The sequence below is a fragment of the Fimicolochytrium jonesii genome, assembly GCF_025526975.1.
Source record: "Fimicolochytrium jonesii strain JEL569 chromosome Unknown EV422scaffold_1, whole genome shotgun sequence".
NCBI lineage: Eukaryota > Fungi > Chytridiomycota > Chytridiomycetes > Spizellomycetales > Powellomycetaceae > Fimicolochytrium > Fimicolochytrium jonesii.
Genome location: NW_026515668.1, coordinates 2,077,561 through 2,098,432, shown reverse-complemented (window position 1 = coordinate 2,098,432; position 20,872 = coordinate 2,077,561). Strand labels below are relative to the sequence as shown.

The following is a 20,872-nucleotide window of genomic DNA, read 5'->3' as shown; positions in this document are numbered from 1 at the left end:
CCAGCATGTTCTTCAATATCGGGTACCGCGCCAACAAGGCCGCCAAGGCGAGGGAATTGCAGGGGAGGGAGGGTGTTGTGGTGAGTTTTGGGGGATAGGAGTAGGGTTCCGGAAAAGAGAAGAAGAGTTGAGGGTGGACAGCGTGGGATTTGAGGGGATGTTGGTGTGTGTTGGGAACAACCCACTGACCGTGGACCTATTTGTTTCGCTCACAGCCGGGCGAGGACCAGAAACTCCCGAAGCTGATCTAGTTCACTCACCCCGCCGACTCACCAACACCCACCCACGTTCCGCTCCTCGCCTCCCTCGCCTGGAAATGTCTCCCTCACATACGCAACCCTGCCTGTAATTGATCCATCTACCGAACATAACGAAGGATATGGGTGGGAGATATGCGATTGCCGCCACATGTGTTCGATCGTTTGTTAGGAGTCGAAGCTGTGATGTAGAACCATCTCCATGCGGATTTTTGGGGCAGGGGTAGAGACTGATTGTACGGAAACTACCGACGAGCCCATACCCCACACACACACATAGACGTGAAGTACTCGCGAGCCATGGCGTCTATCCTACTATCCTATTGTAATTACCTGGGTGATAGAACTATCTACCCTAAAACATGACTCGGCGGCTTACGACTTGTCGACGGTAGTGCAAGGAGAGTGGGGTGGACTTGCGGCACTGAGTAATTCAAGATCATAGAGAAGTTGTCTGTTACGTAGAGTCACCTCACTTAGTCCAACACGTAGGAAAAATGAGGTTAGGTCTCCGAAAATCTCACCTGTTGTCTTGGCCTTTGAGACGCCCGAATTCTCAAGAGGGGGACGCAGCTCCCATTCCAGAACCCGCATCCTTTTATGCCTGAAAGGTGGCCTCTCCCTCAGGCTAACCACTGGCGTCTCCATCCAAGGGAAAAGGTATGGCAAGGCATTGGCATTTATTTCGGTCCTCCCAAAAAGTCTACTTAATCCCCTCTTTTTCAGAGCAGCCTTCTGCAGACCAGTTCGGTACATTACCCACCATGGCCCAAACGCTGCTCCAACCCCCCGACGAAGCGCCTACCGTTCCGCAGCAGGCCTCAGCGGCAACGCCAGCGCCGCCCTTTGATCTCCAAGTCTACCAGACCAGCGAAACGCACAACGAGGGAAGCACGACGCTGCACTTCCAGATCACCAGGATGAAGGACGATGCTCTCTTTGTGTGGGCGGGAGTGGACACGCCTGTTCCGGCGCACAGGAGGGGCGAGGAGGGTGAGGTGGCGCCGGATACTATGGGAAAGTTGAGTGGGTTGGCTGTCGCCATGCCGACGCGATATGTACGTTACGGTATTGGAGGATACCTTGCAACTACGGCTTGATCGGGGGTGCTTGAGGGATTATTGAGATTGTCAGAATGCCTGTGTAGATGTTGACCGGGCTTTTGCGCTCCTCAGGATAGGACGGCGGCATCGACGACGTTGTTGGCTACAACGGGTGGAGACGACCCGAATGAGCGCCTTGCAAAGCGTCTTGGTGAGTCTGCCGATGGTGTCCCATATCCAGTTTGTTGCGATGTTGACATTATCTTGATTCAGCAACGAAACACGGCATCCAGATCTTTATTTCTATGGATATCCCACCACCTTCAGCGAGCAGCGTAATGGGTGGGGATGAAGTGGAAGCCACCCAACAGCTGGTTGAACAGCGGATTGCCGCCCTCGTTAGGGATCTGATTGCCTCCCCCAAACTGGCGCACTTCTCGGATACGACTGCGCCGTCGGAAGCAAATCCGTCACCACCAGGCCCAGGTGCGGCGCCGTCTGATGGACAGTCTCAACAAAACACGGCACCGTCACGCGATACCAACGGCAGTAGTTCGTCATCACCACATGAACCTTCGTCGACCGGCACAACACCACCTTCCTCATCCGCATCGAAAGACTGGGAGTCCTTCTTTCGCGAGACCCCACCGCCAGCCGGCATCGAAGAAGCCGGCCAACGCGTCGACGCCTTCGTAGCTTTGCACGCCGCGGCCAACCGACGCGTCGTTCTCGTCACCTCCGGTGGTACCACGGTCCCGCTCGAGCGCAACACCGTGCGGTTCATCGATAACTTCAGTGCGGGCACACGGGGCGCGACGTCGGCGGAGTACTTCATTGAGGCGGGTTATGCGGTGATCTTTATGCATCGCCAGTTCTCCTTGCAGCCGTATAGTCGGCATTATTCGCATACTACGAACTGCTTTCTGGATTACATGAAGGTTTTGCCCGACGGTTCATTGACCGGTAAGTAATAGCAGCAAAAGCACACTGCCCGCTGCTTCCGCACGATTCATTCTCATTCCAAACAAACCCCATCTCCCTTACAATCACCAGTCGAAAGCAAATACACCGACCACATGCGCACCGTCCTCTCCGACTACAACCACGCCAAACAAGACCACCTCCTCATCATGGAGCCCTTCGTAACCGTCGAAGACTACCTCTTTCTCCTCCGGCGCTTCACGACCTCCATGTCGCGGCACCTGCGCCACAACGCCATGTACTACCTCGCTGCGGCCGTGTCGGATTTCTTTGTGCCGGCTGGCAAGCTGGCGGAACATAAGATTCAGAGCAGTGGCGGTGAGCTGAATCTAAAGTTGGACCAGGTGCCGAAGATTATCTTTCCGTTGGTGGATCGGTGGGCTGAGAAAGGGTTTATTATCTCTTTTAAGGTGAGTTGGGCAGAGCGAAGGCGGAGCTGAATGCCCCGGATTGACCCATGTACAACTCACTCCTTTCGCACAGCTCGAAACCGATCCCTCAATCCTCGACTCCAAATCCCGCCGCGCCCTCGCGACCTACCACCACCAACTCGTCATCGGCAACATCCTCGCAACACGCAAAAAGACCGTTTCGATCGTCTCTGCCAACGCGCGGCAATCACAAACACCCGCATCGACGAGTTCGGCGGAGCAGCAATTAGAAACGACGACGACGGAGATCACGCTCACACAGGCAGAACTGGACGCACATGTGGAGATTGAGAGCCGGATCGTGCCGTTGGTTGTGCAGCGGCATGGAGAGTGGATTGACGAGCAGACTAGGGCAGTAAATTAAATATCAACCTCCAGCGTAGCGGATAGGCTAACATGTTCCCGAAAATTAAAAGTCACATGCTCGGTTGCGGGTGCAAACTCATCAGACACTGCGCATTGCTGGAGTATCATTCGAAGGGTGGAGAATGCATCGACTGGTCAAGGCTCACAGCTTTGCAACACCTTGATGCATCAGCTGCCAAATAGGTTGCATTGGCAATGCCTATCAATCCGGGAGAAGGCAGTCAAGGTAGCAACTGCCAACACTGCTGACACGCTGGACGAATTTGCACCCAATCCCACACGCAACAAGAGTGTTACGCCAAGAAGCACTTTTCTCCACAAAGAAGAATGCTTTGGAGCTCTGTCATTGTTGACGAGTTTTAGCGGGGAAAATTGCAGGAATAGGCCTATTGTTTGAAGCTGATAAAGCTGACGCCAATGTCTTGCAAAGTGCCCTTCCTCAACCCACTTTCCAAGCATCAGCTGGCATTGGCAATGCCTATCAATCCGGGATAAACGTGGAAATCTTTCCCACCGCGCCACCACCGCATGGCCGAGGTAGTCATATCCTTCCTAACGCTTGCCCGCCACCTCCACCATCCCATCATCCTCCGTCTAAACCAGGCAGATTCCCTCCATGGCTACCTGCTCAACGTCGATCCTGAGACTCTGACCCTCATTCTCGCGCAGGTTAGAAGTTGACATTCTGCATTCTGCACAATTTGGTTAGGCGATGAACCTGAACACTGTTCATACGCTTTCTAGGTGAAGGAGAAAGTTGAAGACAGTGACCATGCAGATCATCAGCTTGGCGGGGTTGGGATGGACTTGGGGGAACTGGAGGACGGTGGAAGAGGAGGCCAGGAGCTGGGTTTCGTAGAGCAGGAGGATGAAAGAATCAGCGGCAGTACAGGCCAAGCGGAAAACAGTGGGAACCATCATTCAAACTTTGCCGAGGATGACTACTCACTCATTATCGTCATGCGGCATGCCGTCGTCGGTGTCGAAGGTGGAGTGACCCTCCTCCCCGTTTTCTCTCCCCCCAATCTGTTGCTGCGACAAACATGCGATGTTAACGCACGCATCATCTCCCTTCTCTCCGCTAGCTGATCAATACGCAGACCGTGGGCCCACCCCACTCACCGAATTACAAGTCACCAAGCTCCTAAGCCAAGTCTCAGCAAGCCCCACCAACACCGACACTGACATTGAAACCGCACGACGCAGCCTGGTAGCTCATCTACACAGGAACAACATCCACGCAGGGGATCAGGCGGATCCGAATGTGATTAGCATCCTGAGAGGCGCGGTGAAGATCCACCCGCCGTACAGTGCGGCTTGTGTGGACGTTGTCGGTGGAGATGAGATGGTTGGGGGGCAGGTGCGCAAGGTGGTGGCGGAGTGGTGGCGGGATGGGGTTGGGGTGCGGTGATGAGAGAAGCATCTATGGACATCTGGAATAATATACCCTCTGAAGCCTGATCTCGCGCTGCATCAGAAGTCGGGACCGATCATTCTCTCCTAGGGATTGCTCTTATGTCATGGTCTTCGCTGGTTTCTATTTTTCATTCACGCCCAGAGGCTCCGTTGCGAACTGTGCCTCTCTTGTGCAGATCTCAAAGGCGTCGGTAAAGGACTGATGCTTTCACTGTGTTCGTTCGAGGGCCGGAAGCCTGTTAGTCCACCCTGAGGAGGTCGATCACCCATTTGCAAAGAGAAGAGGTTTCGTAGTATGAAGCAATGCGTTTGGTATTGTTTATAGATAATGAGTGAACTATGAAAATATAGTCCGCGAAAAGGTCCCTGCGCCGTATCTCCATTGTCTGTCTATTCTACTAACAGCCGATGGGTGACATAGTCCGTTCGTAGTGTGGAAGCGGCTCAGTGGAAAACCTTGACCCTCTCGTCAAGGGGTTTGAACTGCTTCTCGCCAGCAGGAGCGGTGGGCTTTCCGAAGGGCATTTGAGCGACAAGTTCCCATGTGACGGGCACATTCCATTCCTGTGAAAGACAAAAAAGTACACATCGATAAGCGGCGTGGTCCTCGGCAAGCGGAGGAGGCCAACATTAAACGCTACAATGACTCACAGAGCGGACCCTCTCATCAATGAGCGGGGCATAATGTTGAAGGTTGGCTCCAAGGCCTTCCTTCTCAAGGGCGGCCCATACGACGAATTGAAGCATTCCAGAAGTGTGTTGAGCCCAGATGGGGAAGCGATCTTGGTAGGTGGGGAACTTGTCTGAAAGTAAAAAGCGCGTCGTAAGGTTGAATTCGTCAACTCTCAGAGAGGACATTGACAGAGAGCTAGCTCGTCCACTTCCACCTACCCTGCATGGCCTTCACGTCATCCTTGTCTTCGAAGAACAGAACAGTGCCGTGGGCGTTCCTGAATCCGTTGATCCTGGCCTCAGTGGCGGGGAAAGCCTCAGCAGGGACAATTGTTTTCAGAATCTCCTTAGTGATGTCCCACAGCTTGTCGTGGTGAGCAGCGAAAAGAATAACGGTGCGGGAGGATTGCGAGTTGAAGGACGAGGGGACGTGCTTGACCGCATGCTTCACAATCTCCTCGACGCGTGCATCGGAGATGGTGCTGTCCTTTGAGAGAGTGTAAATGGTACGACGGGATGCGACGGCATCGAGGAATTCAGTGGCTGGAGCGGACATGTTTTTGTTGGGAGTGGGTGCGGAAGCGTAAGTGCGTTTGAAGTGAAGGTTGTGGGAACGGTAGGAGGCGAGTGGAGAGAAGTGGCGGGGGGCTGGAGAAAGGCGCAGGCTGCTTTTATAGGCGAGGGAGGCCATGACGCTGGCGTGCGAGATGCTGGGTGGAGCGCGGGATACAACACTTTCACCTTACGTTTTGTATGTTTTGTATGACAAACAGACCAACTCTTTGGGACATGTTTGGCTGATGTGAAATTCAGCCGGACTCGGAGAACGTTTTGACATCGCTCGCATTGGATGGGTCTAATGAGAAGCTCCCTCAAGCTTGAAATCATTGTCGTTCGCACAGGAAGAGCCTCTTCTTCCCTCCCAGTGAGGCCGCATTTGTCAAAAGCCTCGGAGTCTCGGACTTGCGAGTTGCGACTTTCAAATTCGTGTTTGGGGCGCATTTGCCATTACCAGGGATTTGGTTCGTTGTTGGCATTTCGGTGCGTACCCAGGGTTTTCATCAACGGCAGTTTAAGTAAAGTCACGTGAGTTGGGACTGTATAATATCTCTTTTTTCCAGCCATCCGCAAAGTTCAAATGAGGCGCGCCGCCGCATGTTGACTCGATCAAGGTCAAGTTGTCACAATCGGCGAGATTTGAGGCGTAACCACATTCCCACGACAGCGAGATTGTGGAGGTACACATATTGCATAGATAGGGCTTATATACTGAAATCCACGGAGCAGCGACCGCCTGCCAGTGGGCGCACACGAGAGGAACTCCTCGATAAGGGTCTCCACGATGTTCTCCAACCTCAGCAAAGCCTTGCAGGCTTCCCGTGATGCTCTTGGCACCATCCAGACGACCATTAAAGACCAAGGAATGGACTCGCTAGGCAGCCTCGCAAGATCGTCAACGGCCACCCAACTACCTGCCACGAGTTTCTTTGACGATGGGTTATCGGACGATGGATTCAGGGACCAGGCCTTAATACCGCCAGCAGAGGAGCTGATACGATTCTCAGAAGACAAAGGGCCGTCAGACGAACCACAACCACGGTCATCCCTAGACTCGAGTGCTCGCTCGTCGAGCATCATACCACCAGGGCAGAGCGGAGGTGCAGGAAGGTCTGGCGGCACCGTTTTTGCCAACCAATCACAACCAGCGCTGTCATCCATGACCCCCGAGCAGGTCTTGAGCATGGACGTCAACGAGATGGGACAGCGGCTAGCGAGGCTGCGCAAATTCGAAGCCAAGTTCCAGGACCTCGCTCGTGTTTACAAGTCGTTGCAGAGGAAGCTGCAGCAGATTGAGACCGTCATCAGCGCCAACGCACCAGTGCAGAAGATCTCGTCTAGCGCGGATCTGGAGGCGTTTGATGCATATCTCAAGTCATTGCGCGAAAAACAAGATGTAAGAATCGTTTATTGGGTGACGTGGAGGACTTCTCGGGCGTTTCTATGTGCGATGTACTCACTCATCCCTACTCTTCTCGCTTTGCTTCAAGATATCTTCCGCCGAGATCGGCCGACTATCCCGACAAGTCAGCGAAATCAAAGAGGTTCAAGAGCTGGAATCAACTACAAAACAGGACATGTTTGTGGCCCTGCAAAGCAAACTCCTGCAACGAGAGGAGGTATTGGCGCTGCACCACCGCATCTCGCTCCATGATGACGCGACCAAATCTCACCTCTACTACTCTCGATCCTGGCAGGAAATCAATCGCCTGAAACACGCGCTGCAACGGCAAAGCAACACGCCGCCAGCGTCACCCTTGCCGGACTCCAACACCCTCTCCGCCGCATTCTCACCATCGCATGACTCCCTCAATACCAACGAGTCGTCGATCAATCTGAAATTGAAGATTCGCGACCTTACGTCTCAGCTGAAGCGGGCGCAAGATGAGCGCGATGCTGCAAAGGAAAAGTTCCAGCAACTGTCAGAGTCTGTCGCTGCTCGCGAGGAAAGCCAAAAATCTCTGAATGACGAGGCACGGGCAGCAGCGGATGCCGAGACGTCACAAAAGCCCGCCGAAGAATCAGCCAATGAGCAAAGTCTACGCGAGATGCTGGCACGCGCCGAAAATCTGAGAGAAACGGCCGATAAGGAGGTTGCCCATATGCGCGACCGAGTCAGTGAACTGGAATCCTCCATCAACGCTCGACAGACGGATCTGGACAAAGCGAACGGGACTCTTCAGACCCTCGAACAGCGTTTGGTGGACCAAACCACTGAGAAGACGTCATGGCAGGAACGGTTCGAAGCCTTGCAGCGTGAGAAACCCCTCCCGGACGCCACAGACGACACCTCACCAACACAAGCCAATCTTTCGAAAGCGGAACGCAAAAAAGTTGTGAAAGAGAGAGATCGCCTGGCGACACAGGTTACGGATCTTGAGCAGCGGCTGAATGAGCAGACGGGCAAATTCACCAACCTTGAAGCTCGTAACGGGGATTTGCTGCAGCAGCTTGCGCAACAGCAGGAGCTTGCTAAGGGGAGGGACGATCTCCAACTTCAGATTGCGGAATTGCAACGAGAGTTGGAAGATTACCGGACGCGTTTGCGGAAAGCGGAGGAAAACGCCGACAAAGTCAAAGCCGCTGATGCGCTGACCGAGTCGACGCAGATCCGGGATCTCGAGACACAACTCGCCGAATCTCTGGGTGAGCTTGAGCGCATACAAGCGGAACTGGCTACCGCGCAGACACAAGGAGACACGCATAACGAGAAAGCACGCGTGCTGGAGCAGCGGATAGCTGACCGCGAAAGTCGTATTGAGCAGCTGGAAGCTGAACTGGCTCGCAGTAGAGATGACCTGTCGGCCGCGCGGGAACAGTTGTCCTCCATGGAAATTGCGTCCGAAAAAGCCGCCGTTGAGGCACGCGAGGCTTTGGCCGCATCGACCGCCGAGCTCCAGGCCTTACGTGAGGTACTACATCAAAGCGACCTCCGCGTGAAGGACCTGGAATCCATTGCCGAGCAACGACAAAAGGATCTGGCCGCCTCAGTCGCCGAGCTACAATCCCTCCGCGACGCGCAACATCAGAGCTCCCTGCGCGTCAAAGACCTCGAATCCGCAGCTTCGGACCGCCAAGAGCACCACGAGCGCGAACTAGCATCCGCCACTACCGAGCTGCAATCCCTGCGCGAGGCACAAACCCAAAGCTCCCTCCGCGTCAACGACCTCGAGTCCGCAGCCTCGGAAAGCCAAAAAGACCACGACCGTCTGCAGAACCTCATGAAGGCGATGCGGGAGAAACTGCAAACGCGGATCGGGGAGCTGGAGGGTCAGGTCACGACTCTGACGGGCGAGATCGAATCGCTGCGTGCGAAGCCACGGGAGAATGGTGATGTGGGTGTTCAGCTTTCTGCGTTGCAGGCGGATTTGTTGGAGAAGGAGCGCAAGATTAGGGATTTGGAGGTTGAGTTGCAGACGCGGCAGGAGACGGTTACTGCTGTTGAGGTGACGACGCCGACGACCCCGAATGAAGTAGGGGGCAGTGGGAAGAGCGGTGCGAAAGGGAAGAAAGGAAAGAACAAGGCCGCGAACAACAACAGTGGACATAACAGCAACGCGAACCTCACCGCGAATAACGAGATCACCCAACTCAAAACAGCGGCCAAGACAGCACAAGCGAAAATCGAGGAGTTGCAAAGCAAGCTGAACGAATCGGAGAATTTGGTTGCTGATCTGCAGCGCGCGGTCAAGACGGCCGACGAGAAGGCTGAGGGTTCGCTGAGGGACGCTGAAGCCAAGATCGCGGAATGCGAGCGGTTGCAAAGCGAGATGGAAGCTTTGAGGACCCAGTTGGCGGATGCCGCGGCTGGTGCTTCGAAATCGGCGACCGAGAGCGAGGCACGGGTGGGGGAGCTTACCGACTTGGTGAGGGATCTGGATGGCCAACTGCAGACACTGCAAACCGAAAAGCAGACGTTGGAAGATGCGGCGCGGTCCACCGCCTCGGCATCTCGAAACGAGGCGGAGCAACGTATCGCTATGCTTGAAAACCAGTTATCGGTGTTGCAGGGGCAGTACGATAAAGTGCAGGAGGAGTTTGCGGAGAATGTCAAAGCGACGATCGATGCGCAGTCCGAGGCGAGGGATTTGCAGAGCCAATTGGATATGTTGCAGGGGCAATATGATAAAGTCCAGGACGATTTCGCGGATAAAGTCAAAGAGACGATCGACGCACAAGCTGAGACGAAGGATTTGCAGAGCCAATTGGATATGCTGCAGGCGCAATACGATAAAGTGCAGGACGATTTCGGCGATAAGGTTCGTGAGCTTATGGCTGCGGAGGCCAAAGAGAGCACGCTCCGGACGCAGCTTGTTGAGGCAAGGGAGGCATACAGGGCTGCGTCAAGTTCCGCGACCGAGTTGCAGAGCTTGCTGTCATCGGCTTCGGAGAAGGATGCGCAGCTCCAGCAATTGCGCGAGGAGAAGGAGAGTCTCGAGAGGCAGCTAGCTGACGCGGCCTCTGTGTCGGAGACAGCGGCGGCGCTTGAGAACCGGGTGACGCAGCTCACGGAGGAGATACACACCCTCACAGAAACGCAGAAGCGGCTTCAGCAGGAGAAGGCGGAGATCGAGCAGCGGCTGCATACCTCTGAAGAGAACCAGGCGTTCGCGAAACAGGCCGTGCATGAGCGCGACGCGGCTGTTAACGATCTCGGGTCCGAGATAGCGTCGTTGAGGATGCAATTGAAGGAAGAGGAGGAGAAGAAAGCTAAATCAATCCAGCTGCTCCGCCAATCCAAGGCGCGGATTCTGAAACTCGAAGCCGAGTCGCGGGGCAAAGACGAGGCCCTCGCTGGCGTGCACGACGAGATACGTGCGCTTACAGAGCAGCGCGACAGCGAGATCCGCGAGAAAGACATGCAGCTCGCCAACGTGACGCGGCAGATCGAGGACATGCAGACACGGCTACGACGGCAACACGAAGGCGCCGCGGAGCTCGAACGGCAGCGGATTGAGTTTACGGCTGAGAAGATGCAGATCCGGGCGCGATTGGAGGAATTGGAGAGCGCTGAAGCCCGCGTGCGTGCTGAACGCGATGCGGCGTGGGAGGAGCTGGAGATGCGGAACGCGGAGCTGGACTCGGCGAGGTCGTTGCTTGAGGCAAGAGAGGCGCAGCTGTCGGGCGAGATTGGAAGGTGGACGGGGGTTGAGGAGCGGATGGCTAATATGGAGCATGAGCTGGAGACCTCCAAACGGCTGTTTCAGAGCAAATCGGCGGAGAACGATTCGCTGCGGATACGGGTGTCGGAGCTTGAAGCGCAGGTTTATGAGGCCTCGCAGGCGTCTGGGAAGGTGGAAGGCGATCTTGACGCTTTACGGCGCGACGCGCGGGAGGCGAAACGGGATCTTGTAGAGAAGGGCAAGGAGATCGACCGCCTGAAGCGGGAGATTTCCGACGCCCAGACAGAAGCAGCTACCATCTCCGCGCAGCTTGAGCGGTTAAAAGCCGAGGGCGAGCAGCGCGCAGCTGAGCGTGATGCGTTGCAGACGCAGATGAAGGAGTGGGATATGCGCGAGGTGGATTGGAAGCTGAAGGAGAAGGAGTTGGCGACGAAAGTGGAGCAGCTGGAGGCTGAGCGCGAGAAGTTGAAGAAGCAGACGGATCTGTCGTTGCTTAATCGCGATAAGCTGTTGGAGGATATGAGGGTGCGAGAAGGCCAGCTGAAGAATCTGAATAAGGTGAGTTGCGGGTACCTCGCTGGCGAGTCTCGCGCTGCTTTCAGCCATCACAGCTGGTATATAATGGGAACATGAGTAATAACGGCTCTCGTCCCCCCTAAACACCCAGACTCTGAAAGACGAAGTCCGCAAACTCTCCCGCACAGCATCATCCTCCGCCCTCGGCCTCACACCCACCACCCCCGGCGCCGGGCTGCAATCCCCACCACCCATCTCTCGCCCCTCCTCCTCCGGCTCCCTACACACCCCGCGACACTCTCACCACGGCTCCATCACCTCCATCGCCTCCGACGACAGTGTCGGCAGCCGCCGCGAGTCGTTGCACACGTCCCGGCCTTCCAATCTGGGCAATAGTCATAACGCTGGCGGTGGCATGGGAGCCAGCGGGTTCTTCCCGCCGGCACGCGGGACGAGCATCAGCGCGTTTGGGAGCGCGGCGGCGGCGCAAAGTCCACAGTCGACGCCTGCGCAGGACTTACCGGAACCGAATCAGGAGTACTTAAAGGCTGTGCTGCTCAAGTTTTTGGAGGCGAGGGATAAGAGGGTAGGGTTCACCTTCGTTGCCGCGATTTCGAGTTCCGTGGTGTGCTGACAAGTATCTTCCCGTGTCTTTTCTCAGGCCCAACTCCTCCAGGTCCTCGCCATGCTTCTCCACTTCTCACCCGACGAGCTCAAGCGCGTGCAGAAGAACATGTAAACGGATCTGCTCGGGCTTCGTATGCCACTAGCACACAAGTTCAAGGGCCTTGGTCACCCCAAACCCATACCCATAACATTTCGCACGCCACGTCACACCCGCTACTACCGACTCCGTGAGACATGAGACACCCTCACACCATGGCACTTACCGTGCACCCTCAGCAACGTAGATTTTTGGGGAATGCCGACTTTTGTGGATGTGCCGTGTTCGTGTTGGGGCCTGGACGCCAACTACCACTCTTTCTTCCTGTTGTTGCGTTTATGATTTTTCTTTGCTCTACTGATACCGCATAGTATTTCATTGTCATAGACCTGATTAATATATTTCTCTGTCGTTGGATAACATAAACGACGTCGCTTTGGGGGGATGGTCGCTATCAATTTCAAGGGCAGGATTGAGACTTTGGAACGTGCAAGCGATTTTGGGGTGGGGGGGGGGGGGGGGGGGGGGGGCGGGAACATGGGCAGGACTGGACGAGTAGTTCAGAGTGGAAAGAAGGGAACGCCAGCCCGCGGGAAGGGCACTTATGTATGTTTTTGAAGCAACGAGGATGGGAAAACGCACGATGGAAAAAAGGTGAAGGACAACACGTGAGGCTCCTTTCCCAGCTACTGCCGGCCATATGCGCATAACTCGCGGGCGAAGTGGGCAGGCCCGAGGACAAAGACGTTGGGTGACGGTGGGCAAGTGGAGCCCACAGGATATTCCTGGAATCCCTCGTGGGACCAATTCGATAGAACGTCCAGCTGAACGGTGTCCCAGAGGCAAACTAAACTCCCGCTAGTCACATGTCCCCATTTCTCGCCTATCTTCCTTTGTGCCTCCCACGTCGATATTTTGCCTGATTGCTATGTCGTATAGGCGGGCCCAACATCCCTGAACCAAGCTGCCCTCAAGTACTCGAATGCTCTGATCCAGAGAGCCGATCCTACGCTGCGGTGGGCTTGTTTTGCCGAATGCAGCCCGTCGGAGGGGGCCAGTTTTCGAGGACACTCCACCGACCACCCGTCGGGCGTTTCAACCACCGTTGGCAATGTCGGCTAGTCTGTCCAGAGTTCCTTCATCTCTTCTTAGCAGCCCTCTTCCCATCCGAACCGCCGCCTGTAGCGCCCATGAACCCAGTTGCCTCCAAGACACTCCGCGCGCAATTGTTAATCAGCTTAAACCGTTGCGGCCCCAAATGAACACCCCCATACCATCTCGTAACAACCACCATCGCCCCACGCACATCCGCCAACTGCAGCATATGCAGCAATCTCCCACCAGCCGCCGTCTCTCCATCATCATCGCAATCCTGCCGGATGACGCCGTTGGGCTCTACGATGCGGTAGGCGAGGATGTTGTGCGTCGCGCGGCGGATGCGGTTGTTTGTGAGGAGGGCGGAGAGGACGAAGGCAACTTGGTCGGGTGTCGTGATGGGTGAGACGTGGGCTACAAAGACCGATTTGCGCTCAACTAGGGGCTCTGTGGAGTGTGTTATGGGTGGACAGTTGGGCGGTTTGATCATGGGGAAGGCTGTTGAGAGGTGCTCTGTGTTGTCATCCGTGGGCGTGCGCGTTTCGTCGCCCGTCCGGGTTGAGCTGCTACTCGGTCTTTCTCCTTCGCCATGGCGCTCCGTCGGATTCCCCGCGGCCTCCACAACCATGCCAAACTCCAGCCCGATGTCGTCACCGCCATACCGCTCCTCCAGCATCGACTTTAGCAGTTCCACCCATTCGAAGATGATAACCTCGCCGGGAACAAAAGACCCGAGGAACTTGCCGTCCAGTTCCCTCCTAAACGAGTCCGAGACTCCAAAGCTGTTTCCCGCACGATTACGCCAGGCTGTCACTAGTTCGTAATATGGGGGTTCTTGGGAAGGGTAGGTCGAGGGGAGATGGCATTCGAGGAGGACTGGGCCGAGCGGGACGGTGAGTTTGATAGTGACAGCGTCCGGATGCGCATCTGCCGCAGCGGCGTTATCACTCACGAACTCCGGGCCGTATATGGAGGAGAGAGCCACTAACTCCTCCTGCTGAAGCACCTTATTATTACTCTCCTCGGCGTCGTCCATCTTGGGTGGTCGAATGGCGTCCGTTTCCCGAGTGACGTTTCTCTTCAGTCAACGAAATAAATGTCCACGTTGGGAATGAGTCAGCGTCACGGGACGAGCAGCAATTAAAAGCCCGCTCACGGTCTCACAAGCGACGCGGCTGATGGGGTCACGCGTCGCGTGGAGGCAGGCAGGCCATTCCCCCATTTGGCCTCGTTCTTGAGCAAGGCGGTTTTCTCGCCATCCTCCTCATCATCAGGTCGCTACCGCCATCAGCTTCCTCGCTCTCTCTCGAAATACCCCTGGTGGGCTTACTCGTGAGACTATCAGAACTAAGCCTCGTATGTCAAAGTCTTCCTCTTATTCAAACAACGCTTGGCGTCCTGACCCTTTCCACTGTCCTCGCAGAATATGATTTCCTCGTTGATGATTGCAGGCGCGCGGCGGCGCATGTCCCTCCCGGCAAGAGCCGCCGCTCGGCGCCTGGTGGTCGCTCAAAGGGTCGTCCTACTTACTGCCACTGTCACTGCAAGGTTGAGCAGGAACGGTAAGACGGTGTAGTACTTGATCTCCTGTCTTCTGTATATGCTTTCATAACCCGCAACCTATCACAGCTTCGTCAACTACAACACAAGCCACGTCCCCCAGCAACGGCGCCCCAAGCCCCATCGTACGAAAGCCTCTCTTCGACAAAATCCTGATCGCCAACCGCGGTGAAATCGCATGCCGTATCGTCCGCACGGCTCGCAAACTCGGAGTCAAAACCGTTGCCGTCTACTCCGAAGCAGACCGCAACTCCATGCACGTGCAGATGGCCGACGAGGCATTCTGCATCGGTCCTGCCCCGTCGGCGGATAGTTACCTACGCATGGATAAGATCATCGAGGTTGCGAAACAGACCGGCGCGCAGGCTATTCACCCTGGTTATGGGTTCTTGTCGGAGAATGCTGGGTTTGCTGAGAAGGTCACGAATGCGGGGTTGACCTTCATCGGGCCACCTGTGCAAGCTATCGTTGATATGGGTTCGAAGAGCGCCTCTAAGATTATCATGGAGAACGCAAAAGTGCCCTGCGTGCCGGGATACCACGGCACGGACCAAGCCCCCGAGAAGCTGAAGACGGAGGCCAAACGCATTGGCTACCCGGTACTTATCAAGGCCATCAAAGGCGGAGGTGGCAAGGGTATGCGTATTGTGGACAAGGAGGAGGATTTCCAGGAAATGCTGGACAGCGCCAAGCGGGAATCCATGAAGTCTTTCGGAGACGATGCCGTCTTGGTCGAGAAGTACCTCGTCCGGCCCCGTCACGTCGAGGTCCAGGTCTTTGCCGATACTCAGGGCAACGCGGTGTATCTTTTCGAGCGGGACTGCAGTGTGCAGCGTCGTCATCAGAAAGTGTTGGAAGAGGCACCTGCTCCTGGGCTTACGCCAGAGCTTCGTCGCTCGCTTGGAGAGAAGGCTGTGGCCGCTGCCAAGGCTGTGAACTACGTTGGGGCTGGAACCGTCGAATTCATTCTCGACACCGACGACCAAAAGTTTTACTTTATGGAGATGAACACCAGGCTTCAGGTCGAACATCCCGTGACCGAGATGGTCACCAACACCGATCTCGTGGAATGGCAGCTCGAGGTCGCGGCCGGTAACCTGCTGCCCAAGTTCCAGGAAGATCTTGAACTCGTCGGTCATGCGTTCGAGGCGCGCATTTACGCTGAGAACCCGAACAAGGGGTTCTTGCCTGACACGGGTCGTCTTACTTTCATGAAGACGCCGGAGGAGTCGGAGAGGTTGCGGGTTGAGACAGGTGTTAGGATGGGCGATGAAGTTAGTGTTCATTACGATCCTATGATCTCGAAGCTGGTCGTTAGTGGACGGAACCGTGACGAGGCTTTGAAGTCCCTGAGGACCGCCCTGGAGCAGTTTCACGTGAGTTTGTTCTGAAAGATTACCCTCATTGCAACGTTTTCCTCATCAGCTAACATTTTGCTTCTTCCTAGGTCTCCGGGCTCCACACAAACATCGATTTCCTGAAATCCCTAGCCACTCACCCCTCCTTCATCGCCGCCGACGTCGAGACGGGCTTCATCCCAAAACACGAGAAGGATCTTTTCCCTGTTGCCGCTGCAACCCCGCACGACATCCTTGCCCACGCCGCTTTGGGATCCCTTTTACAACAAGACATCAAGAAACTCGCCGTCTCACCCGCCCTTGCCCCGCCAGCAATCGCGCCGTTTGCCGACCCTTGGGGCGCTCTGACTGGTTTGAGGTTGAACCATGAACTCACGCGTGTCGTGAAACTGATTGACGCGCAAGGGAAGGATGTCACGGTCCATATCACGGAAGTGAAAAGCGGAGCAAGTGGCAAGGTGTTTGATCTCACCGTTGTGGACTCGAACGGCGAGAAACGCGATTTCAAGAACGTCCAAATCTTGGAGAACTCGTCCCGCGATGCGTCCTCGTCTGCGTCCTCGGCGTCGAAAGATACACCCACCATTCAGCACTTGCGTCTGGAACTCGAGAGCAAGACGCAAACACCCACGGTCCTGATCCACACCCCGTCGACGATCCATATCCACACGCCCACCAACGGCAAACACACCGTCACGCTCCCACCCACCGCGGCGGAGCTCGCCGCAGCCGGTGCAGCGGGCGGTGCGGGCGGGTCAGCGTCAGCGCTCATCAAAGCGCCTATGCCGTGCAAGATCTCGCAGCTGAACGTCAAGAAGGGCGACAGCGTGAAGAAGGGACAGGTTGTGGTTGTGTTGGAGGCGATGAAGATGGAGCATGTTGTGAGGGCTGCGATGGACGGGGTTGTGGGGAGGGTGCATGTGAGTGTTGGGGATGTTGTGCCGGAGGCGAGTGTGTTGGTGAGGTTTGAGGAGAAGGAGGAGAAGAAAGAGTAGCGTGTATGTAGCTAGGATACTTGGCGATGTGTATGTGGACGAGGCAGACTGGATAGACACTTCTATATACAGTTTAGCATCCCGTAGCGAGAAGCCGTATACGACTCTCTTTACCCGATGTCGGTTGCATTTTGTTTTGTACTGTATATCTCAATCATTTTCATTTGTCATCTGACTGTGGGTTGTACAGTAGCTTTGAAGGCAACGTTGCGCTGTACACCAACAGGGCTCAGAAAACGAGAAAAAAAGATAGGGACGGGGAGGGAGTCGCCCCCACGTACCTGAACCGCCCGCGACCGTCGGGCACGCCGCCGGCGACATCAACCAACACATGTATGCCCAGTTTAGGCTTAAAACGTGGGATGGCGATTCTCCTCTTGGCTCCCTAACTTGTGAGAAACCCACGGACTGGGGCCGAGTGGACACCGACCGACTCGGACCGTCGGACGGACAGAAACCGCAGGACAGTCAGTCATAAAACCTTAAATTCTGGAATGCGCGCAAGGTTGTATCTGGAAGATGTCCGCGGCCGAATGCGAGTGATTCCGACAGCCTGGGGAGTCGATCCTAATCTCAATTGTCAAGGCGCAAGAGCAACGTCACTCTTCCTTGAACTTCCTTGCCCGTGCGCGTTTCGCTCCGCCTGTTACCCCGACGCTGCCTCCCTTGCTTGCTTTCTCCCACTAACAAGCACAGACTCAGCCCCACTTCTCTCAACAAACCAACACCACCACCAGCCCCCGCCAACAGGGCACGAACACCCTCCTGTTCCCCCACCGCCGCAAGACACATTTGAACCCCTGCCCGAGTGGAGTAAGGGAAAGGAAGGAATACTGCTAATGGTAAAACCGCACTCCGGGCATTCCCCGTCTATTTTTTCGGAAGGGGTATAACCAAAACGGACAGTTTTATAACTTTTTACCGCTCTGCACTTGCTTCTTGGGCTTCTGCGTACGTAGATATGGGGGCGTGGTTTCATTCCGAAGGTATGGGTGGGAGCTTGTGAATGAGGGCGGCAGGAGGGGTGAGACTGTGGCTGACTGGGAATTCGCTGTTCTTTCTTTTCGCATTTGGGGGAATAGTCAACGACGTCCATGCCCTTTCGGCGCTCATTGGCGGTTTTATCCTGATCTTTGGTACGTAGCGGCCATTGTCATGTCTCTGTCTCTTGTCGTTTCGGCAGCACGCCTACTCGGGGCAAAGGGCTTTACCGGCGTGCAGAAAGTCTAGACTGACACCTTCGTGCTGTTTCGTAGGATTCGTCTCCCTTATTGTCAAGGAGAGGCTATACCTCTCAGAATCATTAGTAGCCACCTTAATCGGCATCATCATTGGTGAGAACGGCGGACTGCTGTGCGCCGCGCCTCCACCCACTTTCACTGACGTACTTCCCACGCACCAGGGCCAGTATGCGCAGGCTTACTAGATCCTGCGAAATGGCCCATGGAGACCCACAAAGTCACGCTGGCGTTCACCGAGATCGTCATTGCGATTCAAGTTATGGCCGCATCGATAGCTTTACCGAGGTGCGTCCGGGCAATGGTGTGACTCTCAACAAGGGAGCTGGGCAAAGGACTGACTGGAACATGATGAATTTAGGAGTCTATGGAAAGACCAACGCGGTAGTCTGGCCATGCTGTATGGGCCTGTCATGATGTGGATGTGGCTCGTCTCGGCGTTGCTCATATGGCTTATATTACCCGTGCCTTGGGTAAGCTTGTGGTCTGCGATGGTCTGGAGGACACCATTAGCCTGCCATTGTCTGACATCTTTCTACACAGACGCAATGCCTGATCCTCGCCGCCGCACTGGCCCCGACGGATCCTGTAAGTTTGGAGCGCGACGCTGGCTCTGACGATGTCCGCTGCTTTGCTGACCTCCCCTACGCCAACAGGTTCTTGCCAACTCACTTATGACGGGACGGTTCGCTGACAAGTACATCTCCGTGCCCATTCGGCATTTGCTATCCGGAGAAAGTGCTGCGAACGATGGTATGACGCAAGCGGCCGAATGCAGTTTCCGCTTTGATCGGCTGACACCTTCTGATCATAGGACTGGCGGTCCCAATGTTTCAGCTTGGGATATACCTCACCAGCTACCCGACCAAGGAGGCATGGGGGACTTGGGCCTATCACGTTGTATTGTGAGTAAGCGGGAAGTTTGTGGCAGACGAACCCGCGTCTCCATCTACTTACCGCAAACGTTCATTTGCAGATACGAGATCGGTGTGGGAATCGTGTTTGGAGCACTCGTCGGTTATGTGGCCAAATGCATGTTGCGAGCGTCCGAAAAGCGCAATTACATCGACAAGCGGTCGTTCTTGTCCGTCGAAGTCGCGTTGGCGGTGAGTACCCGAAGACCCGTGACCGATATATGGCGTTATCCCATCCGATGCCTAATATTCGACTTCCCAACAGCTTTTCGTCCTTGGCTTCGCATCGATGCTCCAGCTGGCGAGCTTTCTGTCGGTGTTTGCGACTGGGTTGATTTTTGCTTGGGATGGGTGGTTCACGGAGGAAACCGAAGAAGCACACGTACAGGAGGTGATAGATAATTTGGTCAACATGACCTTCTTCATCTACTTTGGTACGTATATCCCACTACTTGATCACACACATTGTTAGGTCGTGGAGTCGAGTCAGGACAGTAGAGTAACGGTTTCCCTTACCAACAGGCGCCATTATTCCATGGAGCACATTCAACCAGTACTACGCGCTTCCAAAGCTCGTACTCCTTTCAGTCCTCCTTCTAATCCTACGGCGCCTTCCACCAGTCCTCGCTCTCCACCACTACCTGCCCGTCCTTACCCGGCGACCCGCTCTTCTCACCAGGCGCGAAGCGCTCCTCGTAGGCTATTTCGGGCCCGTCGGCGTCGGCGCCCTGTGGTACGTCAACTACGCATACGACAAGGGCGCGATTGGTGAGGAAGGGATGACGATCGTCTCGTGGGTCGTGTGGTGCGCGGTGGTTGTGTATGGGATCACGGCGGTGCTGATGCATGGATTGGTGCGGACGCTGAGTGTCGTGCGGGTATATAGTGGGAGGAGTTTGAATGGACGGACGTTGAGTTTGCCGTCGGCGATTAGAGGGGCGCCGATGTGGCCGAGTAATGTAAGGGTCGCTGCCGTTTGGTCTTGATGGCGTGGCAGACGACGGCAGTTCGGATGCTCACCTTCCTTCTTTCAGATCCCCGTCACCGCCGTCCAAATATCCGGTCCCATCATGTCCCAACACGACATTCAAGACATCCAAAGCGGCGGCGGCCGCGCCGGCACCAGTTTCGAAATCCGGCCAGTCGTTGACCTAGACGACAGTTCCGGCACCGTCACGGACGGCGGCCCCGTGGGCATCCTCGTCAAACCCGACACCAACACCAACAACCCCAACAACAGCAACAAACCAAACAACCCCAACGACAGCGCCAACACCCTCGCCGACAAAAACAGCGACATGGGCGTCGCCTTTGGTCGATCCACCACCGAGGCCTCCCAGCCCTTCCACGAGACCATCTACATCGACCAGCTGCGGCCCGCGTCGCCTGGTACACCGGGACCGGAGACGCCGACGCAGTTGGAGGGCGAGCTGGGGATCCCGCCGGGGAGTGTGACGGAGGTGCATGCTCAGAATGCCGAGGATGTGCTGGTGGGAGTGGGTGTGCGATTCAGGACTTTTGATACCAGGTGAAGGGGGGTACTTTGGCCCCTTTCTCCAAGCCCTTCGACTCTACGCGCTGGGGTGGAGCGTTTCATCGACATTTCGACAGCCGTTGTTCATTCATTTTTGGGGGTCTTTACCGACTGGGATATTTTTTTATTTTATTTCTCGACGTATCGGGGA

The 20,872-nt window shown here is 55.5% G+C and overlaps 6 protein-coding genes across 6 annotated transcripts; 4 read left to right on the top strand and 2 right to left on the bottom strand.

Moving 5' to 3' along the window:
- The first annotated feature begins 1,145 nt into the window (after positions 1-1,145).
- Positions 1,146-3,424, top strand: EV422DRAFT_33258 (DNA/pantothenate metabolism flavoprotein). The gene is made up of 6 exons (XM_053066363.1): positions 1,146-1,315; positions 1,438-1,511; positions 1,574-2,263; positions 2,354-2,691; positions 2,765-3,064; positions 3,129-3,424. Coding segments are annotated over exons 1-6 (1,518 nt in total). The 5' UTR covers positions 1,146-1,313; the 3' UTR covers positions 3,243-3,424.
- Positions 3,425-3,606: 182 nt separating this feature from the next.
- Positions 3,607-4,582, top strand: EV422DRAFT_563322 (uncharacterized protein; the record flags this gene model as incomplete). Its single annotated transcript, XM_053072053.1, has 4 exons — positions 3,607-3,747; positions 3,823-4,066; positions 4,164-4,480; positions 4,556-4,582. The coding sequence occupies 4 exons, from the start codon at positions 3,607-3,609 to the stop codon at positions 4,580-4,582; spliced, it is 729 nt and encodes a 242-aa protein (XP_052930484.1).
- A 204-nt stretch (positions 4,583-4,786) lies between these two features.
- On the bottom strand, positions 4,787-6,002 carry EV422DRAFT_513151 (Nitroreductase-like protein). The gene is made up of 3 exons (XM_053069136.1): positions 5,386-6,002; positions 5,146-5,297; positions 4,787-5,058 (listed from the first exon to the last, which is right to left on the bottom strand). Exons 1-3 carry the CDS (start codon positions 5,855-5,857, stop codon positions 4,939-4,941), a joined length of 744 nt encoding a protein of 247 aa, XP_052930483.1. The 5' UTR covers positions 5,858-6,002; the 3' UTR covers positions 4,787-4,938.
- Positions 6,003-12,950: 6,948 nt separating this feature from the next.
- On the bottom strand, positions 12,951-14,547 carry EV422DRAFT_33002 (ribosomal protein S5 domain 2-type protein). Its single transcript, XM_053066348.1, has one exon. The coding sequence runs from the start codon at positions 14,156-14,158 to the stop codon at positions 13,166-13,168; it is 993 nt and encodes a 330-aa protein (XP_052930482.1). The 5' UTR covers positions 14,159-14,547; the 3' UTR covers positions 12,951-13,165.
- A 40-nt stretch (positions 14,548-14,587) lies between these two features.
- EV422DRAFT_563318 (carbamoyl-phosphate synthase L chain, ATP binding domain-containing protein) lies at positions 14,588-17,035 on the top strand (the record flags this gene model as incomplete). Its single annotated transcript, XM_053072052.1, has 3 exons — positions 14,588-14,684; positions 14,752-16,058; positions 16,130-17,035. The coding sequence occupies 3 exons, from the start codon at positions 14,588-14,590 to the stop codon at positions 17,033-17,035; spliced, it is 2,310 nt and encodes a 769-aa protein (XP_052930481.1).
- A 1,255-nt stretch (positions 17,036-18,290) lies between these two features.
- Positions 18,291-20,173, top strand: EV422DRAFT_491326 (Cation/H+ exchanger; the record flags this gene model as incomplete). The annotated part of the gene is made up of 9 exons (XM_053067523.1): positions 18,291-18,369; positions 18,438-18,561; positions 18,635-18,746; positions 18,817-18,861; positions 18,930-19,026; positions 19,088-19,178; positions 19,250-19,379; positions 19,453-19,621; positions 19,710-20,173. Coding segments are annotated over 9 exons (1,311 nt in total), but the record flags the coding sequence as incomplete, so codon positions are not given.
- Positions 20,174-20,872: the final 699 nt, after the last annotated feature.

Bases quoted from the DNA above. Each gene is read 5' to 3' on its own strand.
- EV422DRAFT_33258 (XM_053066363.1), top strand. The intron at 2,264-2,353 runs GTAAGTAATAGC...TACAATCACCAG, and splicing joins GCCCGACGGTTCATTGACCG to TCGAAAGCAAATACACCGAC. The intron at 2,692-2,764 runs GTGAGTTGGGCA...CCTTTCGCACAG, and splicing joins GGTTTATTATCTCTTTTAAG to CTCGAAACCGATCCCTCAAT.
- EV422DRAFT_513151 (XM_053069136.1), bottom strand. From the start codon at position 5,857: ATGGCCTCCCTCGCCTATAAAAGCAGCCTGCGCCTTTCTCCAGCCCCC. The intron at 5,298-5,385 runs GTAGGTGGAAGT...TTTTACTTTCAG, and splicing joins TGACGTGAAGGCCATGCAGG to ACAAGTTCCCCACCTACCAA. The intron at 5,059-5,145 runs GTGAGTCATTGT...TGTCTTTCACAG, and splicing joins TTGATGAGAGGGTCCGCTCT to GAATGGAATGTGCCCGTCAC.
- EV422DRAFT_33002 (XM_053066348.1), bottom strand. From the start codon at position 14,158: ATGGACGACGCCGAGGAGAGTAATAATAAGGTGCTTCAGCAGGAGGAG.